The sequence below is a fragment of the Ahaetulla prasina genome, chromosome 5, assembly GCF_028640845.1.
Source record: "Ahaetulla prasina isolate Xishuangbanna chromosome 5, ASM2864084v1, whole genome shotgun sequence".
Lineage (NCBI taxonomy): Eukaryota > Metazoa > Chordata > Lepidosauria > Squamata > Colubridae > Ahaetulla > Ahaetulla prasina.
Window position 1 is genome coordinate 674,001 of NC_080543.1, and position 20,100 is coordinate 694,100.

General features: G+C 48.9%; 1 protein-coding gene across 2 annotated transcripts in view; it reads left to right on the forward strand.

Annotated features, from left to right (window-relative positions):
- The window catches only part of CLPB (ClpB family mitochondrial disaggregase), a 72,016-nt gene extending 57,510 nt beyond the window's left edge, over nucleotides 1–14,506 (forward strand). Inside the window, exons 8-16 of one of the 2 annotated variants that reach the window (XM_058185682.1) lie at nucleotides 2,417–2,494; nucleotides 5,312–5,367; nucleotides 6,511–6,555; nucleotides 7,238–7,399; nucleotides 10,282–10,438; nucleotides 10,796–10,869; nucleotides 12,372–12,491; nucleotides 12,926–13,030; nucleotides 13,812–14,504. In XM_058185682.1, coding sequence (XP_058041665.1) covers nucleotides 2,417–2,494; nucleotides 5,312–5,367; nucleotides 6,511–6,555; nucleotides 7,238–7,399; nucleotides 10,282–10,438; nucleotides 10,796–10,869; nucleotides 12,372–12,491; nucleotides 12,926–13,030; nucleotides 13,812–14,066 — 1,052 coding nt within the window. In that variant the 3' untranslated portion in view covers nucleotides 14,067–14,504. Of the gene's footprint in view, nucleotides 1–2,416; nucleotides 2,495–5,311; nucleotides 5,368–6,510; nucleotides 6,556–7,237; nucleotides 7,400–10,281; nucleotides 10,439–10,795; nucleotides 10,870–12,371; nucleotides 12,492–12,925; nucleotides 13,031–13,811 lie in introns of both variants that reach the window. The other variant, XM_058185683.1, reaches the window with a different exon arrangement.
- The last annotated feature ends 5,594 nt before the right edge of the window (nucleotides 14,507–20,100 follow it).

The following is a 20,100-nucleotide window of genomic DNA, read 5'->3' on the forward strand; positions in this document are numbered from 1 at the left end:
AATTGGCGGTTGCCCCCCCTGACTGAAACCTGCTTCTTGAACATTTTCCAGGGCGTGTGGCGTCAGGGTCAGGAGGTGGGCTGGCTGGCGTAGTCAGGAGGGGGCTCCCCCATGCCGGAATGGCCTTGAAAAGTCACCTTGTGGTAAGTAGACCTTCTAACAGGAACCAGGGGGATATTGGGGGGGGGGCAGGAGGAGGAGGATGGGGGAGGCAAAGAAACAAAGGGGGCACGAGATTCGTTCCAGACTTGGCTGTTGCCAGTTTTGACCAAGAAAGGAAGCAGAAATCGTACGTGAGCATCGGGCAGAAAGCAGGACTCTCTCCGAAATGTAGGATCAAGGCTGAAAACGGAGCTCAGGAGGTGCCTGGAGCACCTTTTCAAACCAAGCCATTGCATTCAGAGACAGAAGCTTTTGTGAACCTGGTGTTGGTCAGGCAGATGCAGGTTTCACGGGAGATGCATCACAAGAAGATGACCTCCGTAGCTCAGGGTTGAACGGAGGGGTCCTTGGCGCTCTCTGAGCTTGGCTGTTTTCTTGCAGGCCTTTCCTGACCCAATTAGGGAACATCATCAGTGCTAGAAAAGAGTGGGGGCTTGTGGAGAAGAGGAGGAAGAGGAGGAGGACAACGACTATGGGGTCCTTGGTGCTCTCTGAGCTTGGTGGTTTCTTGCAGACATTTCCTGACCCAACTAGGGAATATCATCAGTGCTCGGAGGCAGGAGGGATTGCATAAAGGAGGAGGAGAACCGTGGGATCCTTGGTGCTCTCTGAGTTGGGTTGTTTTCTTGCAGGTTCCCTGCGACCCAAGCAGGGAACATCATCAGTGCTATTACCATCATCGTTAGCAGTGAAGATCTAACCTAACACCCACAAATCCACACAGAACCCACAGTCGTCGTCCTCCTCCTCTCACAAATCCCACCTTCTAGCACTGATGATGTGATCTAGTAGGGTGATGAAACATCTGTAAGAGAACAACCAAGCTCAGAGCACCACAGACCCCATATTATCACTTAACAATAGTCAAGTGTTTTTAAAACACCTGTGTTTGTTCGTGACTTCCAATATGGCTTGAAATTTTCTGATGTTTATAAGCTGGGCAATCTCTCACAGTTTAGCTCCTCCTGACATTTTGGAGTTTCTGAGAGTGAGCTGGCACATAAATGTAATATACATGTTGCTTCATTTTTCTGTATCCCTAGATATTCCTTCCACTGCAGTAGAGTCTCTTGGGAGGCTGAAATGCTCTGGTCTTACTTAGTCCTTCTTTAACATCCTGATTTCAAACTTCAGTCGGCTCCTCTTTTTCCAGGAACTTTTTGTCTTCTGTAGAATCCGAGTGTGACTTTAGGGGAAGAGCGTCTGATCCTTTGTGGGAGGTTTTTGGGGGCTGGGAGGGGGCCGTTGGTCTAGAGGGGTGGGCCCAAAGAAGCTGCTGAATGTGCAGCCAGTTTGCTCCCTGTGTGGATGCTCTGACCCTGTTTACTCCACTGGTGAGAAATATTCTGCTTCTTAGAATTTGCCTCGGATGTTACCAGATTCCTCCAGATTTTTGCCTAACATGGGCCTCCTCCTCCAGTGCTTTGGAAGCAGGAGACCCATAGATAAGGAGTCAGCCCCCCACTGCCCCTCTCTCCTTGGGGCCGGACTAGGAGACCCCCCCAAGGCCCTTTCCAGCCTTCTGATGCCATTATGTTCTGCTTTCTCCTCTCCTCCATTTCTCTCCTTTGCTCTCTTTTCTTCTTTTCTCCTCCCTTCTTCTGTTCTCCATCCTGCCTTTCTCTCCTTTGCCCTCCTCTTCTCCTTTCTTCCTCTCCTCTTGGTATTTCAGCCTCTGTCTTCCTCCTCCTCTTCCTCTGTGGTGGACTTGGCACCTCCTCCGCATCCACCCTTCCCTCACCCCCAACCCCCCCCCCCACGTGCTGGTCTGCTCCTTGACCTTGATGGCAGGTCTGCTTGCCTTCCTTCCCGTCAGCCTCTCCTTGCCAGGCTGACTGGAGAGCCCCCTCCCCATTCCCTCCGCCCCCCCCCCTCCTCCAGGTCCCTTTCTGGTTCATTCAGTCTCCATCCTCCTCTCTGGTTTCCCTGGCAACCCTAAGTGCACATCCTGGAAAACTTTATCCGAAATCTGCTCTGGGCAGCTTTCCAAATCCATGCTAACCTGATTAGGTACCTCTGGGGCCGTTGCTGGCTAATCAAATTAGGTAGCTCTAATGGCAGCCAGGACTCTGAGTGGGCAGAGAGCAGTAAAACAGAGTGTATACTTAGTGATAATTATCCTGGCTGTTGTGTCATTGATTTATACGCCATTCCCTTTTCTTTCTTTCTTTCTTTCTTTCTTTTTTTTTAACTTATGTGCCCAGATATATAAACCCCTCCCCCTTTTCTTTGTTTTTCCTTTCCCACTGGGCAGCCATCCGGAGAAAGGAAAATGGATGGTACGATGAAGAACACCCGCTCGTCTTCCTCTTCCTGGGATCTTCGGGAATAGGTAACGCTACTTTCCTCCCCCCGATAAAGGAGACACAGCTGAGAAGATGCTCTGGGGCCTTTACTGTATGGTGCTTCAGAGGGATAAACGAGAAAAAGGTCTCAAAACACTCAAACTAGATAACATCATCAGTGTCACGTAAGGTCTGCAAGAAAACAGCCAAGCTCAGAGGGCACCAGGGACCCCTCAGTTGTCTTCTTCCTCCTCCTCCTCCTCCTCCACTTCCTCTCTCCCATCTTCCCCTCCTCCTCTTCTTCCCCACAACTCCCACACTCTTCTAGCATTGATGATGTTACCTAGTTGGGTGATGAAATGTCTGCAAGAAGATCACCAGACATCACCAAGGACCCCAAAGTCTTCCTCCTCTTCCTCCTCCTCCTCCTTTTCCCTGCAAACCTTCCTCCCTTCTAGCACTGATGATGTTACCTAGTTTGGGTCATGAAACACGTGCAAGAAAACCTCATTTCAACCCTGAGCTACATCTGTTTTCCTTTACTGATCTCAAACACCCTTCTGCCGTACATTTTTAAAATTATTATTTATTAACAGAATTTACAAGGCCACCCACACACTCCTGGTGACTCCACAAGGCTTACAGAAGTCAAACCCCCACCCACCCACACCCCACCCTTGGTAACCATAGTCAGATCAAATCTTTGATGGGCTCCGTATCTGCACTGCCAATCAAGGTGGGGGGCTTCTTCCCTGGAGGCTACCTGAGTTTAATCTGGAGATTGTCGTCCACGGGACAGTGAAAACCCTCCGGTGAGGAGATGTATGATGGTTTAAGGCAGGGGTGTCCGACCTTGGCCCCTCTTAAGACTTGTTGGACTTCAACTCCCAAAATTCCTCAGCTACCTGCCAAAGATTTATTTTATTTATTTTATTTATTTATCACATTTATCACATTTATATACCGCCCTATCTCCCTAGGGACTCAGGGCAGTTGAGATTGAGACTCGCTGGTCTAGATGGATGTCATCAGCAAGTTTTTTACACACACACACTTTTGTCTCAATTTCTAATTCCACAAATCCAGATTGCAGAAAATGAACCATCCTGAGTAGCCAAAAAATGCAAATTAATCCAGATTGAGCATCATAAAAGAGAATAAATTTCCCTCCCCCCAGCAAATATATTAGCCTCCATCAGGAGCCCTGTAGAATACAGGTAGTCTTTGACATGCAACTAAAATTGAGCTCAAAATTTCCCTTACTAAGCAAAGACGGTTCTTAAGGGAGTTGTGTCCCATTTTACGACCTTCCTTGCCATAGTTGTTAAGTGAACCTGATTTTGCTTGTCCAGAATGTCACAAAAGGGATCACATGACCCTGGGACATTGCAACAGCTGAGGGTGCGGGAAAAAACAATAGCAAAAAAACCAATCAAGAATGTATCATTTTATTGTTTTTAATTTTTATAGTTTTAGAATTGTAAACCTCCCACAGTTACTTGGTAGAATTGGGCAGCTATAGAAACAACAAAAGAAAAGAAGAAAAGAAAAGAAAAAAGAAATTCTCATGTTTCCTTCTGGAACTGGCAGAATACATTTTTGATAGATTGATAATTTCTGGGGGATTTTTCTGAATTCTGATATTACCTATTTGCACATTGTTGTTTATAGGCTGCTTAGGGCCAAAGAACTACAGTAGAAAAAAATTGTAATCCACAAATTACAGTATCATAATCATAATCCACAAATAGTAAATAAATCTCAAAGGTGCTTTCACCTTCGGGACACCTGCCAGAACATCGGCTACTTGCAGAGACACACCTGGCCAGGACCAGCTCTCCAACTCCTGTGAGCTGCCCGGCCTGCTGGTACATATCAAAATAGATTTCTTTTGCAGTATACATTTTGAATTATTAATCATCTCGTGCCTAGACTTTTACGACCAGAGTTGCATATAAATTCAGTTCTCAAAGAATATTGTGCTTCCAAACATTCACTGCTCCTTGTCTCAAGATCATCGCAGTACAGAAACCTGCACCTTAAACCAGCATTCCTGGCGTGATCCGTTTGTGACCTTCCCAGCAAGCAAAGGCAACAGGGGATTTAACCAGCACTGATTTGTTTAACAACCCTGGCCAAAAAAAGTTCATAAAATCAGGTACAACAATGGAGATTCTAAACATAATAACAAGATAAAAGCATTAGAAGGGACCTTGGAAGACTTCTAGTCCAACCCCCGGCTCAAGCAGGAAACCCTATATACCATTTCAGATATTCAGTGGCTGTCCCATCTCTTCTTAAAAACCTCCACTGATGGAAGGCCCACAATTTCTGATGGCAATTTCTGTTCTACTGATCAATTGTTCTAACTGTCAGGAAATTTCTCCTTAGTTCTAGGTTGCTTCTCTCCTTGATTAGTTTCCATCCATTGCTTCTTGTTCTACCCTCAGGTGCTTTGGAGAATAGCTTGACTCCCTCTTCTTTGGGGCAGCCCCTGAGATATTGGAGCACTGCTATCATGTCTCCCCTAGTCCTTCTTTTCATCAAACTAGACCTACCAGTTCCTGCAACCGTTCTTCATATGCTTTAGCCTCCAGTCCCTTCATCATCTTCGTTGCTCTTCTCTGCACTCTTTCTAGAGTCTCCACATCTTTCTTTTTTTTTTGTACATTGAGGCAACCACTCTCCTCACTATCTAAGCGTGGTAGGCTTTCACCAGCAGCTGGCTATTGCGGTATTGTTGCAACAGGTATTTAGGGACACATAACCCAATTGTGGCTGTAGGCTGTGGACTACCTGTACTTTGTAACATTCATGGGAGCCTCTCCCCTTTCAACATCTCCTGCTCTTTGCCTCCTGAACAGGTAAAACTGAGTTGGCCAAGCAGACTGCCAAGTACCTGCACAAAGACGTCAAAAAGGTAAGAGCTCTTCTCGTTGCGGAGCAACAGCCCAGGTGGGTCTTGTGTGCAGGCCCAGAAGAAAAAGGGTCAGACTGAGGCACGTAGAATCGGAGGCTCGAATCTTGCCCACTTTGGAACGTGTGGACTTCAACTTCCCAAATCCCTTTGGCTGGCTGAGGACTTCTGGGAGTTGAAGTCCACAGGTCTTAAAGTTGCCAAGGTTGGAGACTGCTGCATTAGAGGACCCGAATCTTGATGGTAACTTGAGAATCAGGCTTTTTTTACCTGTTGCCAGACTGAAAAATCCTTAGAGCGTTCTGAGAGAGAAAAGGAGCTTTGCTTCACGTTCCAGTGACGCCGCTTCTTTGCAAGCAAACTGGTGCTTTTCCCACGAGTAATAACCTTCCCATCCCCCGGAAGCCTTATTTCACTTCCACAGACATCTATCTGCGGATTTAATTTAGCTTGTGTTTTATTCTGCTCATAATTTAAATTCTTTGTTTGTGGAGGGAGGCCATATATCTCTTGGTATGTTTGCAAACATTTAAATAGTTTTAATACTCTGCTGCTCCATTTCACAAATTAGCGTTAAATTTCCCTTTTTTTTTTCTAATCACACCCAAAAAAGGAAGAAAGCAATCTTAGTGAAAACTCCTGATGGGGATTTCCAAGAAATGCAATTAAATTTCCATTTTCAGCATAAAACTCAGTCTTTCCCCTTACTGTAGGTTTTATTATTTAATATCCTGCCTTAAAAGTGGGATACGCACAAGTCTTCCTTCAGTCAGAAGCACAACTGGGACCAGCATTTCTCTTGTTAAGCAAGGCGGCTGCTAAGGGAGTCGTGCCCAATTTTGCCACCGTGCCAAGCCAACCAGAATAGGGTCCCCATCCTTTCAGTGGATCTGGCTTAGGAGCACCTCAGGGAACTGAGTCTTGCGAACGGCATCTAATAAACAGCCAGTCTCCATGTTTGGTGTAGGAGGACATGAGTCCCTCAAACGAGGCTGGCCTTGACCTTGTTGGCAGACGCCAATTTAATCTTCAGAAAGGGGCAAAATGTTGCCCCAAACATTTTGTAGAGGTTGCTTCCTCACTTGAATGGCTTGAGAATTTCCGACAACATCTCTAATAATTCCCCTTTGCTTCTTTCCTCTGCAGGGCTTCATCCGCTTGGACATGTCGGAGTTTCAGGAGAGACATGAGGTGAGGAGGAGGAGGAGAGATTCTATTTCTGCCAGGCCTCACCAGCCTGGTGCCCTCTCAACCCATCAGCCCCTCTTGCATACCCGAAATACCCCTCTCACCTTCACTGCCCCAGAGGTAGAACTCTCCCCAAGGGCTTGGCTGCGTTCCTCCAGGACCCCAACATAGCCGGGCCTGCACGGCCTGAGCTGCTGTGTCTCTTGCTAACATTTCTTCCTATTTGCTAGTCTCAGTGGGAAAGAATCTTTGTCGCTCAGGGTGGAACTGTGGAGGGTCCCTGGTGCTCTCTGAGCCTGGCGGTTTTCTTGCAGGCGCTTCAGGACCCAACTAGGGAACATCATCAGTGCTAGAAGGGGGTAGATAATGAGGCTGTGGGCGAAGGAGGTCTTTCCGTTTTCTTTGTAGCGCTTTCCTCCCTTGGTCTCTCTCCAGCTCTGGCCAGATACCAGAAAAGCTGCCGTATAGAAATCCTGTGTTTCTCAGGATAACCTCCCAGGGAGAAACACGTATGAATTGGGATCATAGCTGGTGTGCTTGGATGCTCTCTATTCCAAATACGGCAAACAGGTGGTGGCCTCAGGAGTAACGTCCTCTTTCAGAGGGGGAAGGAGGGAGGGGGAGGGACGGCTTGCTTTGAACCCCAGAAGTCCGGATGATGTAACGCTGGGGGTGTCTCTTGCAGGTGGCCAAGTTCATCGGCTCTCCCCCAGGCTACATCGGTCATGACGAAGGGGGGCAGCTCACAAAGAAGCTGAAGCAGTGCCCCAACGCCGTGGTCCTCTTTGATGAGGTGGACAAAGCCCACCCAGATGTCCTGACCATCATGCTGCAGCTCTTCGATGAAGTAAGATCAGTCTCCTTGGCGTTGCGCTGGGTTCCAGGTCATTCATTGGCTGATTTCTTCTGGGTTCCAGGTCATTCATTGGTTCATTTCTTCTGGGTTCCAGATCATTTGTTCTTTCTTTACTTCTGGGTTCTTGGTGATTCATTCATTTGTTCTAGGTTCCAGGTCATTCACTCCTTCCTTCGTTTGTTCCTTGGCTGTCCATCTCACTACAGTGACTCTGGGTAGCATGTAGAGTTAAACCAAATAGCTTTTTATGCAGTGCTCCATCACTGGATGGGACAGCCATTTGCCTGAAATGGTAGAGGGTCTTCTGCCTTGAGCAGGAGGCTGGACTAGAAGACCTCCGAGGTCCCTTCCAACTGTATTCTATTCTTCTGTTAAGCTGGACCCCTAGAAGCTTCCAGGAGACAGTCAGGAACCAGGCTGATAGATCCCGTAACCCTCCCCAAGAGCTCATAAAATCAGATCAGCCGTGTGGGTGACCCACAATACGACCATCCTGACTTAACATCCGTAATGGGACCAGCATGTCCAGCTGTGTCATTGAGTGCCAGGGAGCCTCTGCACCCAGCTGGATCAGGGGAGGCGGCCCCCACCCCTAAATCCATCAGCCGGCACAGCATGGAGTCCCAACCCTCTGCCAACCCCAATTCTTCACATTTTGTTGGGGGGGGGAGAGAGAAATGGCGGCATCCGTGGTGGTGCCATCTCAGGGTCCCATAATTGTTGTTTTTCCCTTTTCTCCAGGATTAATAACACTGGCATTTTTCTTGCATAGATCACGGTGGCAGCCGCTAAATGCGAAATCAATTCCTGAACTGCCGGTCTGACAGAGCAATAACCGAAATGTTAATCCTCAGCTCTGACACAAATGTGTGTCGTTCGGCTGGACAGGACCGCTCCTGGCGACACTTAGAAAGGGGAGGGGGGAGCAGACCCCCACCCACCCAGTTCTCTTTCCTCCTCCCCTCCTTACCAACCCTCCCTAGCTTCAAAAGCTCTCTACGGATATCCATGCATGCAGGGGCCAGCGGCACTCCTGCCCTGCCCCAAAATTCAGCGTCCCATCTCCCCTCTGGGTGGGGGGTCTTTGGGCCCCAGCTCAGAGCCTGAAGGCCCGGCGGTTCCTGGGGGACCTTTCAACGGGATGGTTTCATTTACCCTGAGCAAAAGTCCTAGTTTCAGGACCACAATGGAGCCCCAAATTTCTCCAGCCAAATGAGTTTTGCTCATTTCACCAAAATTTACGATGTTAAGTGAGAAATTTGTTAAATGAATTTTACCCCATTTTTTTACTTTCCTGGCCAAACACCTGTTAAGTGAACCACTGCGGTCGTTAAATTAGTAACCCGGTCGTTAATAGGCAATCTGGCTGGCCTATTGTCTTTGATCATCAGAAAGTCACACGACCCCAGGACACTGCGACCGTCATAAATTTTGAGCCACAAATTCAACAACAGTGGAGTCCCTGGTGCTCCCTTAGCTGGGTGGCTTCCTTGCAGATGTTTCTTGACCCAACTAGGAAACCTCGTCAGTGCTGGAGGGGAGGGTGGGTTTGCTTGCGTTTATACCCAACGGCCGGGGCGACTTCTCTTCAGCCTGACCAGGCTTACGTCCAGTTTGTCTGTCTTTCTTTTTTTTATCAAGTTTTTTATTTTATATTACATATACATATCAATGACACCTGGGTGCCATGCATTACAGTAGAAATAAAATAGTATTATTGATCATAGTTATCACATTCATCCAGTTTATATATTTCTAGTAGTAATACACATTTATATCAAATTATAATCTTTCATTATTTCATATTGTTTAAACATACATAATACTATCGCTGTTCAGTTTCTAAACCTTACACTTGTCTTATTTTATAAAAATGTGTCTACTAATATTCCACCTTTCTCTTATTTCTGTCTTTATTCTTTTATTCATGTCACCATTATATTAAAAGACGTTCCCTTTATTACTTTAATACTATCCTTCTTTATTTCATTGTTCAATATTTATATACAATTCTAATACCAATCACAATATTATTTAAACATGCAAATTAATTCTATTCATATTCTTTACATTCTTCCAATTTATATGATTCCACTAATAATACACCTGTTTATATTAAAATATGTTCTTTCATCATTTTATTACTCATTATTTCACTTTATTATTCCACTGCAAATCATAATATTATTTAAACAAACTCAGTAATACCATTATTTAATCTCTAATTTTTCCATTTTTAATACTTAGTTCTTAGTCATATTTCCCATATTTCACTCTTCGAATCTATTTATATTAAAATACTATCCTTCATTGTTTTGTTATTCAATGTTTTAATATACTAGCCTAATGCCAATCACGATATTATTTAAACATACAAAATAAATCTATTCATATTGTTTGCTTTCATCCAATCTATATAATTCTAGTATTAATATACAAGTTTATATTAAAATATGTTATTTTCATCATTTAATTGCTCGTTTACCAATCACAATGTTATTTAAACTTACTTAGTAATTCCACCATTCAATCTCTTAATTTTCTGATTTTATTATGACTTTTGTTTCACCATGTAAAGGTATATATACAAGTAATCCCTCAATCTCTTACTGGACACATTCCCATCTCTGTTCTAATTTCTCCTCCTGCCACTATTATAAAAAAAGGAAAGAAAAAGAAGAAGAAAATATATTTTTTTCTTCTTTTTCCTATCCACCTTCTCTATCCATCATCTCTTGCCCACATCAATACTTCAATTCTTATTGTTTTTTAAACTTGCCAACTCCCATATTCTTCTCTGGAATCTTTATCTCTGTCTGTCTGTGTGTCTGCATCCTGCCTAGTCAATCTACCGTCCACTTTGTCTTCTGAAGGGCCGGCTGACCGACGGGAAGGGGAAGACCATTGACTGCAAAGACGCCATCTTCATCATGACCTCCAACGTGGCCAGTGATGAGATCGCCCAGCATGCATTGGAGCTGAGGGAGGACGCCATGGAGCTGAGCCGGAAGAGGATCGCCGAAAAGCTGGGTGGGTACCTGGCCCTTCCCTGCGGACGAGACCCCAGAACCCCTGGAGGCAGCCTTCATGGGGCAGCCCCCTGCCATCCGCCGCCTTCCTTCTCCCCTCTTGGCTGGACTGCTTGCCCTGCAATTACGACCACAGTTGAGCTCCAAAGAGTTGGAATAGAGGGAGGGAGGGAGGGAGGAATAGATAAGTGGAAGGATGGATGGAGGGATGGATGGATGGAGAGAGAGAGAGAGGGATGGAGAGATGGATGCCAGCCATCCCTTTCTCCACCCCCAGAAAGGGTCCTTTCCCCCCACCCTACCTCGCTTCCTAAGTGCTGTGTTTTGGGGCCCTGTCAGCTCTGCTTTTGTCTTCCAGACGATGTCCAGGTGACGGACAAGATAACCATCTCCAAGCAGTTCAAGGAGAATGTGATCCGGCCCATCCTGAAGGTACAGATGGGGCTGTTTACCGCCCTGGGCCTGACCGCTCTGGAGGTTCAGAAATGGCAGCCGGGGTGGGGGTGGGAATTGTTTTCTTTCGCCCACTGCTTCCACCGCCACCTGGACCCAGAAGGCCTCCCAAACAAAGCAACTGCCCCTTTCCTAGCTAACCTCAGATCTCAGGCCTTTGGATGGCTTGGTTTTTGCCCTACCCCCTCACCCCCGGGAGAAATCTCAGAAACCCTCAGGGCTTCACAGAATAACAGAGTTGGAAGGGACCTTAGAGGTCATCCAGTCCAACTCCCTGCTCCAGCAGGGGGTTGCCAGCTGGCTCGGGAATCCCGGGAATCAAAGTCCACAGGTCGTAAAGGGGCCATTGTTGTCCACCCTTGCCCTACACAGGTAGTTCTCGACTTACAACCCTAATTAAGTCCAACCTTTCTGTTGCTAAGAATCTGAATATCTATTGTAAGTCGAGGACTACCTGTCCAATCTCTTCTTAGGAACCTCCACGCACAACTTCACAAGGAGATCCTGTCTCTTTCATCAATAGCGAGGCAGTAACTTAGTGGGCGTCATGATAGAACAATTAATCAGTGGAACAGGCTGCCACCAGAAGTTGTGGGTGCTCCATCACTGGAGGCTTTCAAGAAGGGATTGGATAACCCTTTGTCCAGATTGATATTGTTGTGGTCTGCCAGCAGCCTGCGCAGCTGGCAGCGGAGTTGGGCAGCGATGAGGCTGAGGAAGAGCGTGGGCCAATCCTGGAAGCTGGGGAAGGCCCGGATGAGGGCTCTGCGTCAGAGGCAGAGGTGGGGCCAGGCCATCAGGGAGTGATGTGCGGACTCCAGAGCCTCCAGAGGCTGAGAGTAGTGAGGCAGAGGAGCCTGTTCCTAATGCACGCATGAGAAGAGCTGCTAGAAGGCAAGAGCAGCTCAAGCAAAGAGGACGACTCGGGAGAGATTGGCCCCTCCCATAAGGCTTAAAAGACCAGCAACGGCGTTTGGGCTCTTTGTCGGAAAACAATGTTGATAGACTTGTTTCTTGTCTTGCTTCATTTATTTCTTGGTCGGCGTTTTCTGCTTTTGAACTTTTGCCAAGAAAAGCCTTTGGCAGTTTGCCTAATTAGACCAAGGTTGGGGATAAAACTGAAGAGTTGTGTGATGAAGAATTTGCTTCGATTTAGTTTGGAATACGCTGAGAATTCTCAACTGTTCTAATAAAGTCTGTTTGTTTTTGAACTGATTGCATCTCCTACTACCTACTTGGGCCTGGGTCACAACAGTTATAAGGTCTCTTGCTTGAGCAGCGGGTTGGGCTAGAAGACCTCCAAAGTGCCTTCCAACTCCGTTATTCTTCTATCTGATTCAATTAGATTTATACGCCCCATCTCCCGCCCTCCAGAGCCATTTTATCCCTCCCCGCAGCAGTTTCCAAAGGGACGGTAGCAGATGGGTCTGTGCCAGCCAGTCCCCGTCCCCCTCAATGCTCCGTTCTTCGCCCTTCCGCAGGCTCACTTCCGACGGGACGAGTTCCTGGGCAGGATCAACGAGATCGTCTACTTCCTCCCCTTTTGCCAGTCGGAGCTGATCCAGCTGGTCAACAAGGAGCTGAGTTTCTGGGCCAAACGGGTAAGTCCTGCCAGCCTTGCCCCTCCCCCACTTCGGCCCAGGTAGTCCTCGACTTACAACCGTTCATTTAGTGGCAGCAACACCGAAAATAGGTGACTTACGTTTTCACACTTACAACCGTTGCGGCCTCCTCCCCGTGGGTCACGTAGTCACAATTCAGACGTTTGGCAACCGGCTCATGTTTACGACGACCAGCGAAGTCAGTGGGGAGGTTAACTTGACAGCTGCGGCAAGAAAAGCCGTGGAATGCGGTTTCAAAATTCACTTAAGGAATGTTTCACTTAGCAACAGAAACGTTGGGCTCAAATGCGGCCGGTTGTATGTCAAGGATTAACCTGTATTTGGGGAGCAGAATCTTCTCCCGATGAAAACTTCTGATCCCGAAGCCCCCTGTTGGGAGATTAGCTCATTGCTGCGCCTTCCTCCCCCTGCAGGCCAAAGCGAGGCATAACATCACCCTGGTCTGGGACAGGGAAGTGATGGACGTGCTGGCCGACGGCTACAACCTGCATTATGGAGCCCGGTCCATCAAGCACGAGGTGAGCTGGCTTTCCCTCCATGTCCCCCTGGAGCTCAGGGGCAAGACCCCCACCTCACCTCCCCCCACCTTTTCCTTTTGCATCGAGGTCACTCTTCACTTTGTCCCAAAGTTTTCTCTGCCTGCTGTCTATTTATTTGTGTGTCTCTCTGTCTTATCTCTCATCTCTCTCTCTCTCTCTCTCTTTCATCTGTCTGTCTGTCTGTCTATCTGTCTATCTATGTGCTGCCTTTTGTTGTTAAATAACTTAAGCAGCAGATGCATTTAATACTTTTTCCTCCTATTTTCCCCACAACATCCCTGTAAGGTTGGCTTGGCTGCAAGAGAGGGACTGGCCCAAAGTCACCCAGTTGCCTTTCAGGCCCAAGGCAGGACTAGAACTCACCATCTCCTGCTGATTACTCTAAGGCCACCTAGCCATCTTTCATGCCAAGACAAAACTAGAGCTCACGTTCTCCTAGTTTCCCACTTTTCCCAGGTGCAGTGAATCAAGAAGCAACCCTCCCCTCCCCCCACCTTCTTTCAAGTTCATTTCCACTGAAACAACAAGGACAGTCTGCCAGTCCCCAACCGGTCTGGGTCCCACTGCATCCCAGTTATAAATTGGCCCCTCCCCTCCTGTACATTCTGAATAGAAACCACAGCCTAAGGTCCCTTTCACTGGGTTTAATTTTTGCCCCTGAGACCTGAGATTTGGGGTCCTGCTGGCTGATGTTCCTTTGGAAAAGGCAACCTGCGCCAGTCTTGAGACCCCTGAAGTGCCTGGTTTTCCTCTTGGCCAGGTGGAGCGCCGGGTGGTGAACCAGCTTGCCGCGGCCTACGAGCAGGACCTTCTGCCCCACGGCTGCACTTTAAGGATCACGGTGGACGACTCCGACAAGCAGCTGCTGAAGGCCAGAGGCCAGGACGGCTCCCTGCCCACCGAAGGCCAGCGGAAAGGGCCCACGCTGCGGCTGGAGATCCTGGAGGACAGCAAAAGCCGGAAACTGGACATCCAGGCCCCGCTGATACCTGACGAAGTCTCCTACCCTTCCTAGGCGCCAGCCCTCGGTGCCCCTGGGCAGCGCCTGGCAGAACAAGAGTTGGTAATAAAGCAGTCATAAGACATGGATATGTCTGTGGGGAGGCGGCTTTCTCTGGAGGGCAGCAGCAAGGGCAGCTCTCCACCCTCCAGATACTGGCTGGGTGCGTGGGAGTTGTAGTCCAGGTCAACCGAAGGGGGTCAGAGGAGGAGGGTCCCAGGAAGAGGGGCGTCAATCCAGGATGATCGCTTAGAACCCGGTGTCCTTATCATGTCTCAGGTAGTGGGGTGGTTCCTTGTCCCATCATCCAGCAACCCGCCCAGGTTGAGTGCCTCATCTCTGCCCCAGAGGCTCTTCTCCCTCGTGAACAGGGTGTGGGGGGCGGGGGGGGGGCGGAGTGGAGGTGGTTTCCAGCCCCCGGGACAATAGAGGGAGGTTTAAGTTATTGCAATTGTGTTGGAATAAATGCCGTGCGCATCTCAGCTGGGTCTTGTCTTGTCCTCCTTGGTCCTCAAATGACCACCCGGTGGAAAAGGGGGAGGGGGGCTTTTGGGACCCAGGGCCTGTGCTTTCTTATCCTCTCATAAGGTCCTCTTCTGGAATTGCAGGTAGTCCTTGACTTACGACCATAATTGAGCCCCACATTTCTGCAAGACAGTCCTTAAGTGAGTTTTTACGACCTTTCTTGCCATAGTTGTTAAGTGGGTGAGACGGTTGTTAAGTGAATCTGGCTTCTCTGTTGACTTTGCATGTCTGAAGGGGATCACGTGACCCCGGGACAATGCAACCGCCGTCATAACTATGAGTCAGTTGCCGAGTGTCTGAATTTTGATCACCTGACCGTGGGGAGGCTGCAATGCTTGCAAGTCTGAAAAATGACCACAAGCCACTTTCTTGTGGCTAAATGAACTGTTGTAAGTCAAGGACTACCTGTAATAGGCTAGTCCTTTTTTTCTCTAGACTGGCCATCCCCAACTCTCGCAAGCCCCCTTTGTCGGTTTGAGCCTCCAAGCTCCCTGATGGTCTTTGCTGCTCTTCCTGTGGCCTCTCCTCTCTTCTCCTCCGTCTCTCAAGGCCTCTGCCACAGCCCACTGTGGTGGCGGAGCTGCTCGCTGCCCTTCGCCCAAGCCCCCAGGGGTGTCCAGAGATGCCCAGCCAGGCGCCCCCTCCAGCCCCCTCCACCCACCAGAACCCCAAGCGTGCGTTGATCGATGGCTCCCCACAAGCCGAGCTGCCTCGGATCGCCTGGCGTGGCGTCTGCCCATTGATTGAGCTTGCCTGGAGGTTCGGCTCCTAATCGGATTAGGGAGGCAGGATGGAGGAGGAGAGGAGCGAGGGGGACGCAAAGGCCTGGGCGATGAGGGGCATTTATCATTCTCCGCTCTGGTCTGCCATTTGCAAGGGCTCTTTAAAGGGAGGGAGGAAGTGCAACTCGTGCGGCTGAGAATGGGTGGAGGACCCCCAAACACGTCAGCCTTACCAGGGGTTGGAGAAAGTCAGTTAAAAGGAGGGAGAGAATTCGACTCGATCAGAATAGAGCTGGAAGGGACCTTGGAGGTCTTCTAGTCCAACCCCCTGTTCAAGCAGGAGACCCTCGACCATTTCAGACCAATGGCTGTCCCGTCTCTTCTTAAAAGCCTCCAGTGATGGAGCACCCACAGCTTCTGGTGGCCAGCTGTTCCACTGGTTAACTGTCCTCACTGATAGGGAAGCTTCTCCTTAATTCCAGGTTGCTTCTGTCCTTGGTGAGTTCCCATCCGTTGTTCCTTTGTCCTGCCTTCAGGGGCTTTGGAGGATAGGTGGACCCCCACCACCCGCTCTGCTTTGTGGCAGCCCTTGAAATACTGGATGACCGCTAGGGTCCCACCTGTAATCCTTCTCTTCTTCAGACTAGGCCTAGCAGAGACAGGCTGGCCCTTGTCCTGGAGGGGGAAGAAGGGACCCCTGACCCTGAGATTCTGAGGCCCTGCTTTGAGTCCTCGGCTATCTTGGAGCCTCCTTTCCTCAAGGCTTAGTTGGCACAAAAAAACCCCCGAGCTCTACAAGCTGCAGACAGAAAACTTTTGGCCCTTCCAGGCTAAGCCTCCTTGGTCAGGGAAGAAGTGCGACGGATGGTGTGAACTCGGTCACTAGATGAAGCGTGTTCTGCAGAGGCCCACCCTTGGTGTTCGATGACGTCCCTTCAGCCGAGTCCGACTCCTGGTGAAGCCCTGGGCCAGGCCTCTCCACGTCTTCCAAACTTGACTTACGACAGTTCGTTCAGTGACCGTTCAACGTTACAACGGCGCTGAAAAAAAGTGACAGGACCGTTTTTCACACTTAACGACCGTTGCAGCCTCCCCATGGTCACGTGATCAAAATTCAAGAGGCTTGGCAATTGACTCGTATTTATGACGGTTCCAGTCTCCCCGTGGTCACGTGATCCCCCTTTTTTCAACATTCTGACAAAAGTCGATGGGGAAGCCAGATTCACTTAACAACTGTGGGAAGAAAAGTCGTAAAATGGGGCAAACTCACTTCACAAGTGTTTCACTCAGCGACATACCTGTTGGGCTCAATTGTGGCCGTAACTCGAGGAATACCTGAATTTCTTTGAGTTTTTCTATGCTCTGGCTGGATTTGGCTTTGATGATGTCAGTTCCTCCCGCCTGACGTGGCCAAAGTACGTGAGACGCCCTTTCGTGATTTTGCTTTCTAGTGACAGATCCGATGTTATGCACTCCTTGACTTACGACCACAATTGAGCCCAACATTTCTGTTGCTAAGCAAGACAGTTGTGAAGTGAGCTTTGCCCCATTTTACAACCTTTCTGGCCGTACTTTTTAAGTGAATCACTGCAGTTAAATTAGTCACACGGTCACTAAGTGAATCTGGCTTCCCCCATTGCTTGTCGGAAGGTCGCAAAAGGGGATCACATGACCTCCGGAGCAGTGCGACTGTCGTAAGTATGAGTCGGTTACTAAGTGTCACAATTTTGCTCTGGTGACCATGGGTCGTAAGTGGGAGAAACGGTCCTGTCCCTTTTTTCCGTGCCATTGTGACTTTGAACTGTTGTAAGTTGAGGACTGCCTGTACTTGGTTGTAGGTCTGCCCAAGGGATACGCAGGAGCCTCCTCCTCCTCCTCCTCCAGCACCCCAACTGAACCAAGTCAGTGTGTAGGGCTTCCTGCCTAAGCAGGGGGTTGGACTAGAAGACCTCCAAGGTCCCTTCCAACTCTGTTATTCTAGTCTTCCTCTCTTGCTCTTTCCCAACCCTGGTTAGCTGCATGGAAGCCCTTAGAGCAAACTAACCAAGATTGATTTGGTTGCCAGGCTGATGCCACCTGCTTTTCTATATTCGGCTCCTGTTCATCGTTGCTGTGCGACCCGGTGCAATCCGGCCGCGTTGGGCTGCATGCGCCGGTTTGAGCGATTTTTTTTCTAGCCTTGCGTTTATTGACATTTATTCATCGGCTGCACAAAACTTTCCCCGTGTTTCGAGAGTGGAGCGTACGAGGCAGATGACGATGCCTTGATGGCCTGTGGCTGCGTCCCGTGGGTGCAGGGCACGTGCTGGCCACCTCTCCTCTCCTCTCCTCAGCCTTCAACTCGCCAGGGGAGGGTGGGCACGTGCGCGGGAGGGACTCAGCCAGACTGGCATCCAGGCTGTCCTTGAGCAAATGGTATTTCCATCACAGGGAAGCAGTCAAGCCTTACCGAGACCTGGCAAACATCAGGAGCAGCATAAACATCTCTCCGGAGGAGGCAGCCTCGGGCAAACTGGGCCCTGGACCAAAAGTCCTCCTGCTTGATATATTAATCCTCCTGGGACAGAAACTCAGCCCCCACTTACAGAACGAAGGTTGCCTGGTTTGGCTTGGCTCTGAAATCTAGCCCATTAAGACCATCCTGGCTTAATTCTCTTAGAAAGAGAAGGACCAGGGGAGACAGGATAGCCGTCTTCCAAGATTTGAGGGGCTGCCACAGAGAGGAGGAAGGGGGTCAAGCTATCTTCCAAGGCACCCGAAGGCCAGAGAAGGAATAATGGATGGAAATTGACCAAGGAGAGATTCAACCTGGAAATAAGGAGGAATTTCCTGACAGTGAGATCCATCAACCCATGGAGCAGAAGTTGCCTTCGGAAGTTATGGGAGCTTTTTCCCTGAAAACTTTCAAGAAGAGACTTGGACTGCCATCGGTCAGGAATGGTGTAGGGCAGAGGTCTCCAAACTTGGCAGCTTTAAGACTTGTGGACCAAGTTTGAAGATCTGGTGTAGGGTCTCCTGTTTGGGGAGGGTTGGACTAGAAGACCTTTAAGGTCCCTTCCAACTTTGTTATTCTATGTTATGCTCAGAGTCACCCACACCTTCGTCACTTCTCTTGACTACTACAATGAGTTCTACATGGGCCTGTCCTTGAAAACTATCCAGTAGCTTCAATTGGTTCAAAATGCAGCCGCCTGCATGGTTCTGTGTAGAGCTGATAGTAGGTCTGCACACGGGTCACACCTCTCACAGGAGCTACATTGGCTGCCAATCTGCTTACAGGTCCAATTCCAGATGCTGGTTGTCACCTTTAAAGCCTGACGTGGTTTTGGGCCAGGTTCTTTGAAGGACCCTGTATTCCCAATGGGAGACACCTGACCCACCAGAGCAAGGAGGCAGGGGGATGTTAAGGAGGTCCATCTGGTGGACTTCTCCGTGGTGGCTCCCTCCCTGTGGAACATCATAAGATCTTGACCCTCCTCTGAAAGAACCCAAAGACCTGGTTGTGGAGCAGCCCGGTGACCCCAGAGGGATACGCAGCCCATCAAGTGACTTAGAATAACTTTATGGTCACTTGGAATGGACGCCAATCGGCATGCATTAAAATGAAATTTCATTGCAAGCAGTTCTCAAAAGGGTCACCACCTCCAATAGACACTACATGAACATGACAGAATGAATAAATAAATACAAAATTATGCATGTACCCATATATATAACAGAGAAACAACAGAGTCTAGTTCAGATGTATGCATGTACAAGGCAAGAGAAATTAATTTTGCGAGTTTACCAGATGGATGGCATAGGGAATAAAGCCGTTCCAGAATCTGGTAGTTCTGCTAGAACTACTTTGAAACCTCTTCCCAGAGGGGAGCAACGGAAACAGACCATGAAGTGGGTGTCTGAGGTCTCTGGCAATCCTCTGAGCAATAAGCACTTGGCACTTATAAGCAGTATCCTGAATGATAGGAAGTGAGCTCCCTATAATCTCCGCTGTTCTCACCAGTCTCTGTAGGGACTTTCTATCTGAGGCGCTGCGGCCACCAAACCAAACAGGGATGCCATTCGTTAAGACGCTCTCAGTTGTGCCTCCGTAAAAAGTGGCCAGGACAGAAGGAGAAAGAGGTGCCGTCCCCATCCGCCAAAGGAAATGCAGGCGCTGGTTTGCACGCTTCACAAAGGATGACGTGTGGAGAGACCAGTTCAGATTGTTAGTTATCTGCGCCCCCAAACACGTAATACTGTTGACCACCTCTACGGCTGCATCCTCGATTGACCCTTGATTGGTGCTTGGTTGTCCCCAGGGGGATGGAAGGTTTATTGGGGTTCCTATTGGGGTTTTCTCTTTGCAGAATCACCGAGTTGGGGGGGGGCGTGTAAATTGTCTTAATCAATAAAGACGCCTCCTTCCACCAGCAGGAAGGCAGCAGCCATAGAGCCCACTGACCCACCTGTTGGATGGCTTTTCCGTGGTGTCTACGTGGCGTCGGCAAACAGGCAGCAGCAGCAGCAGGCTTTTTCAGTGAGAGCCAAGCGAGGGTGACGGGGCTGCCTTTGACAGATGAAATAAATGTGCCAGAGCAGCCGAAGCAAGAAACAATAAAAACCAGGCCGAGGCTGCAGGAGAGAAACAGCAGCCTGTGACGGCGAAATTCAATTACAGGCAGCCTTCAGCCCCATGTCGGATGGTAATTCAATTAGGGCCAAGCAGGTTCCCAAAAGCAGAAGGGCTGCTGAACAGAGGGGTCGGCAGCCCCACCGCGGGCCCGCTTCAGCTGCCTGCTGAACAAACAAGGCTACCGAGG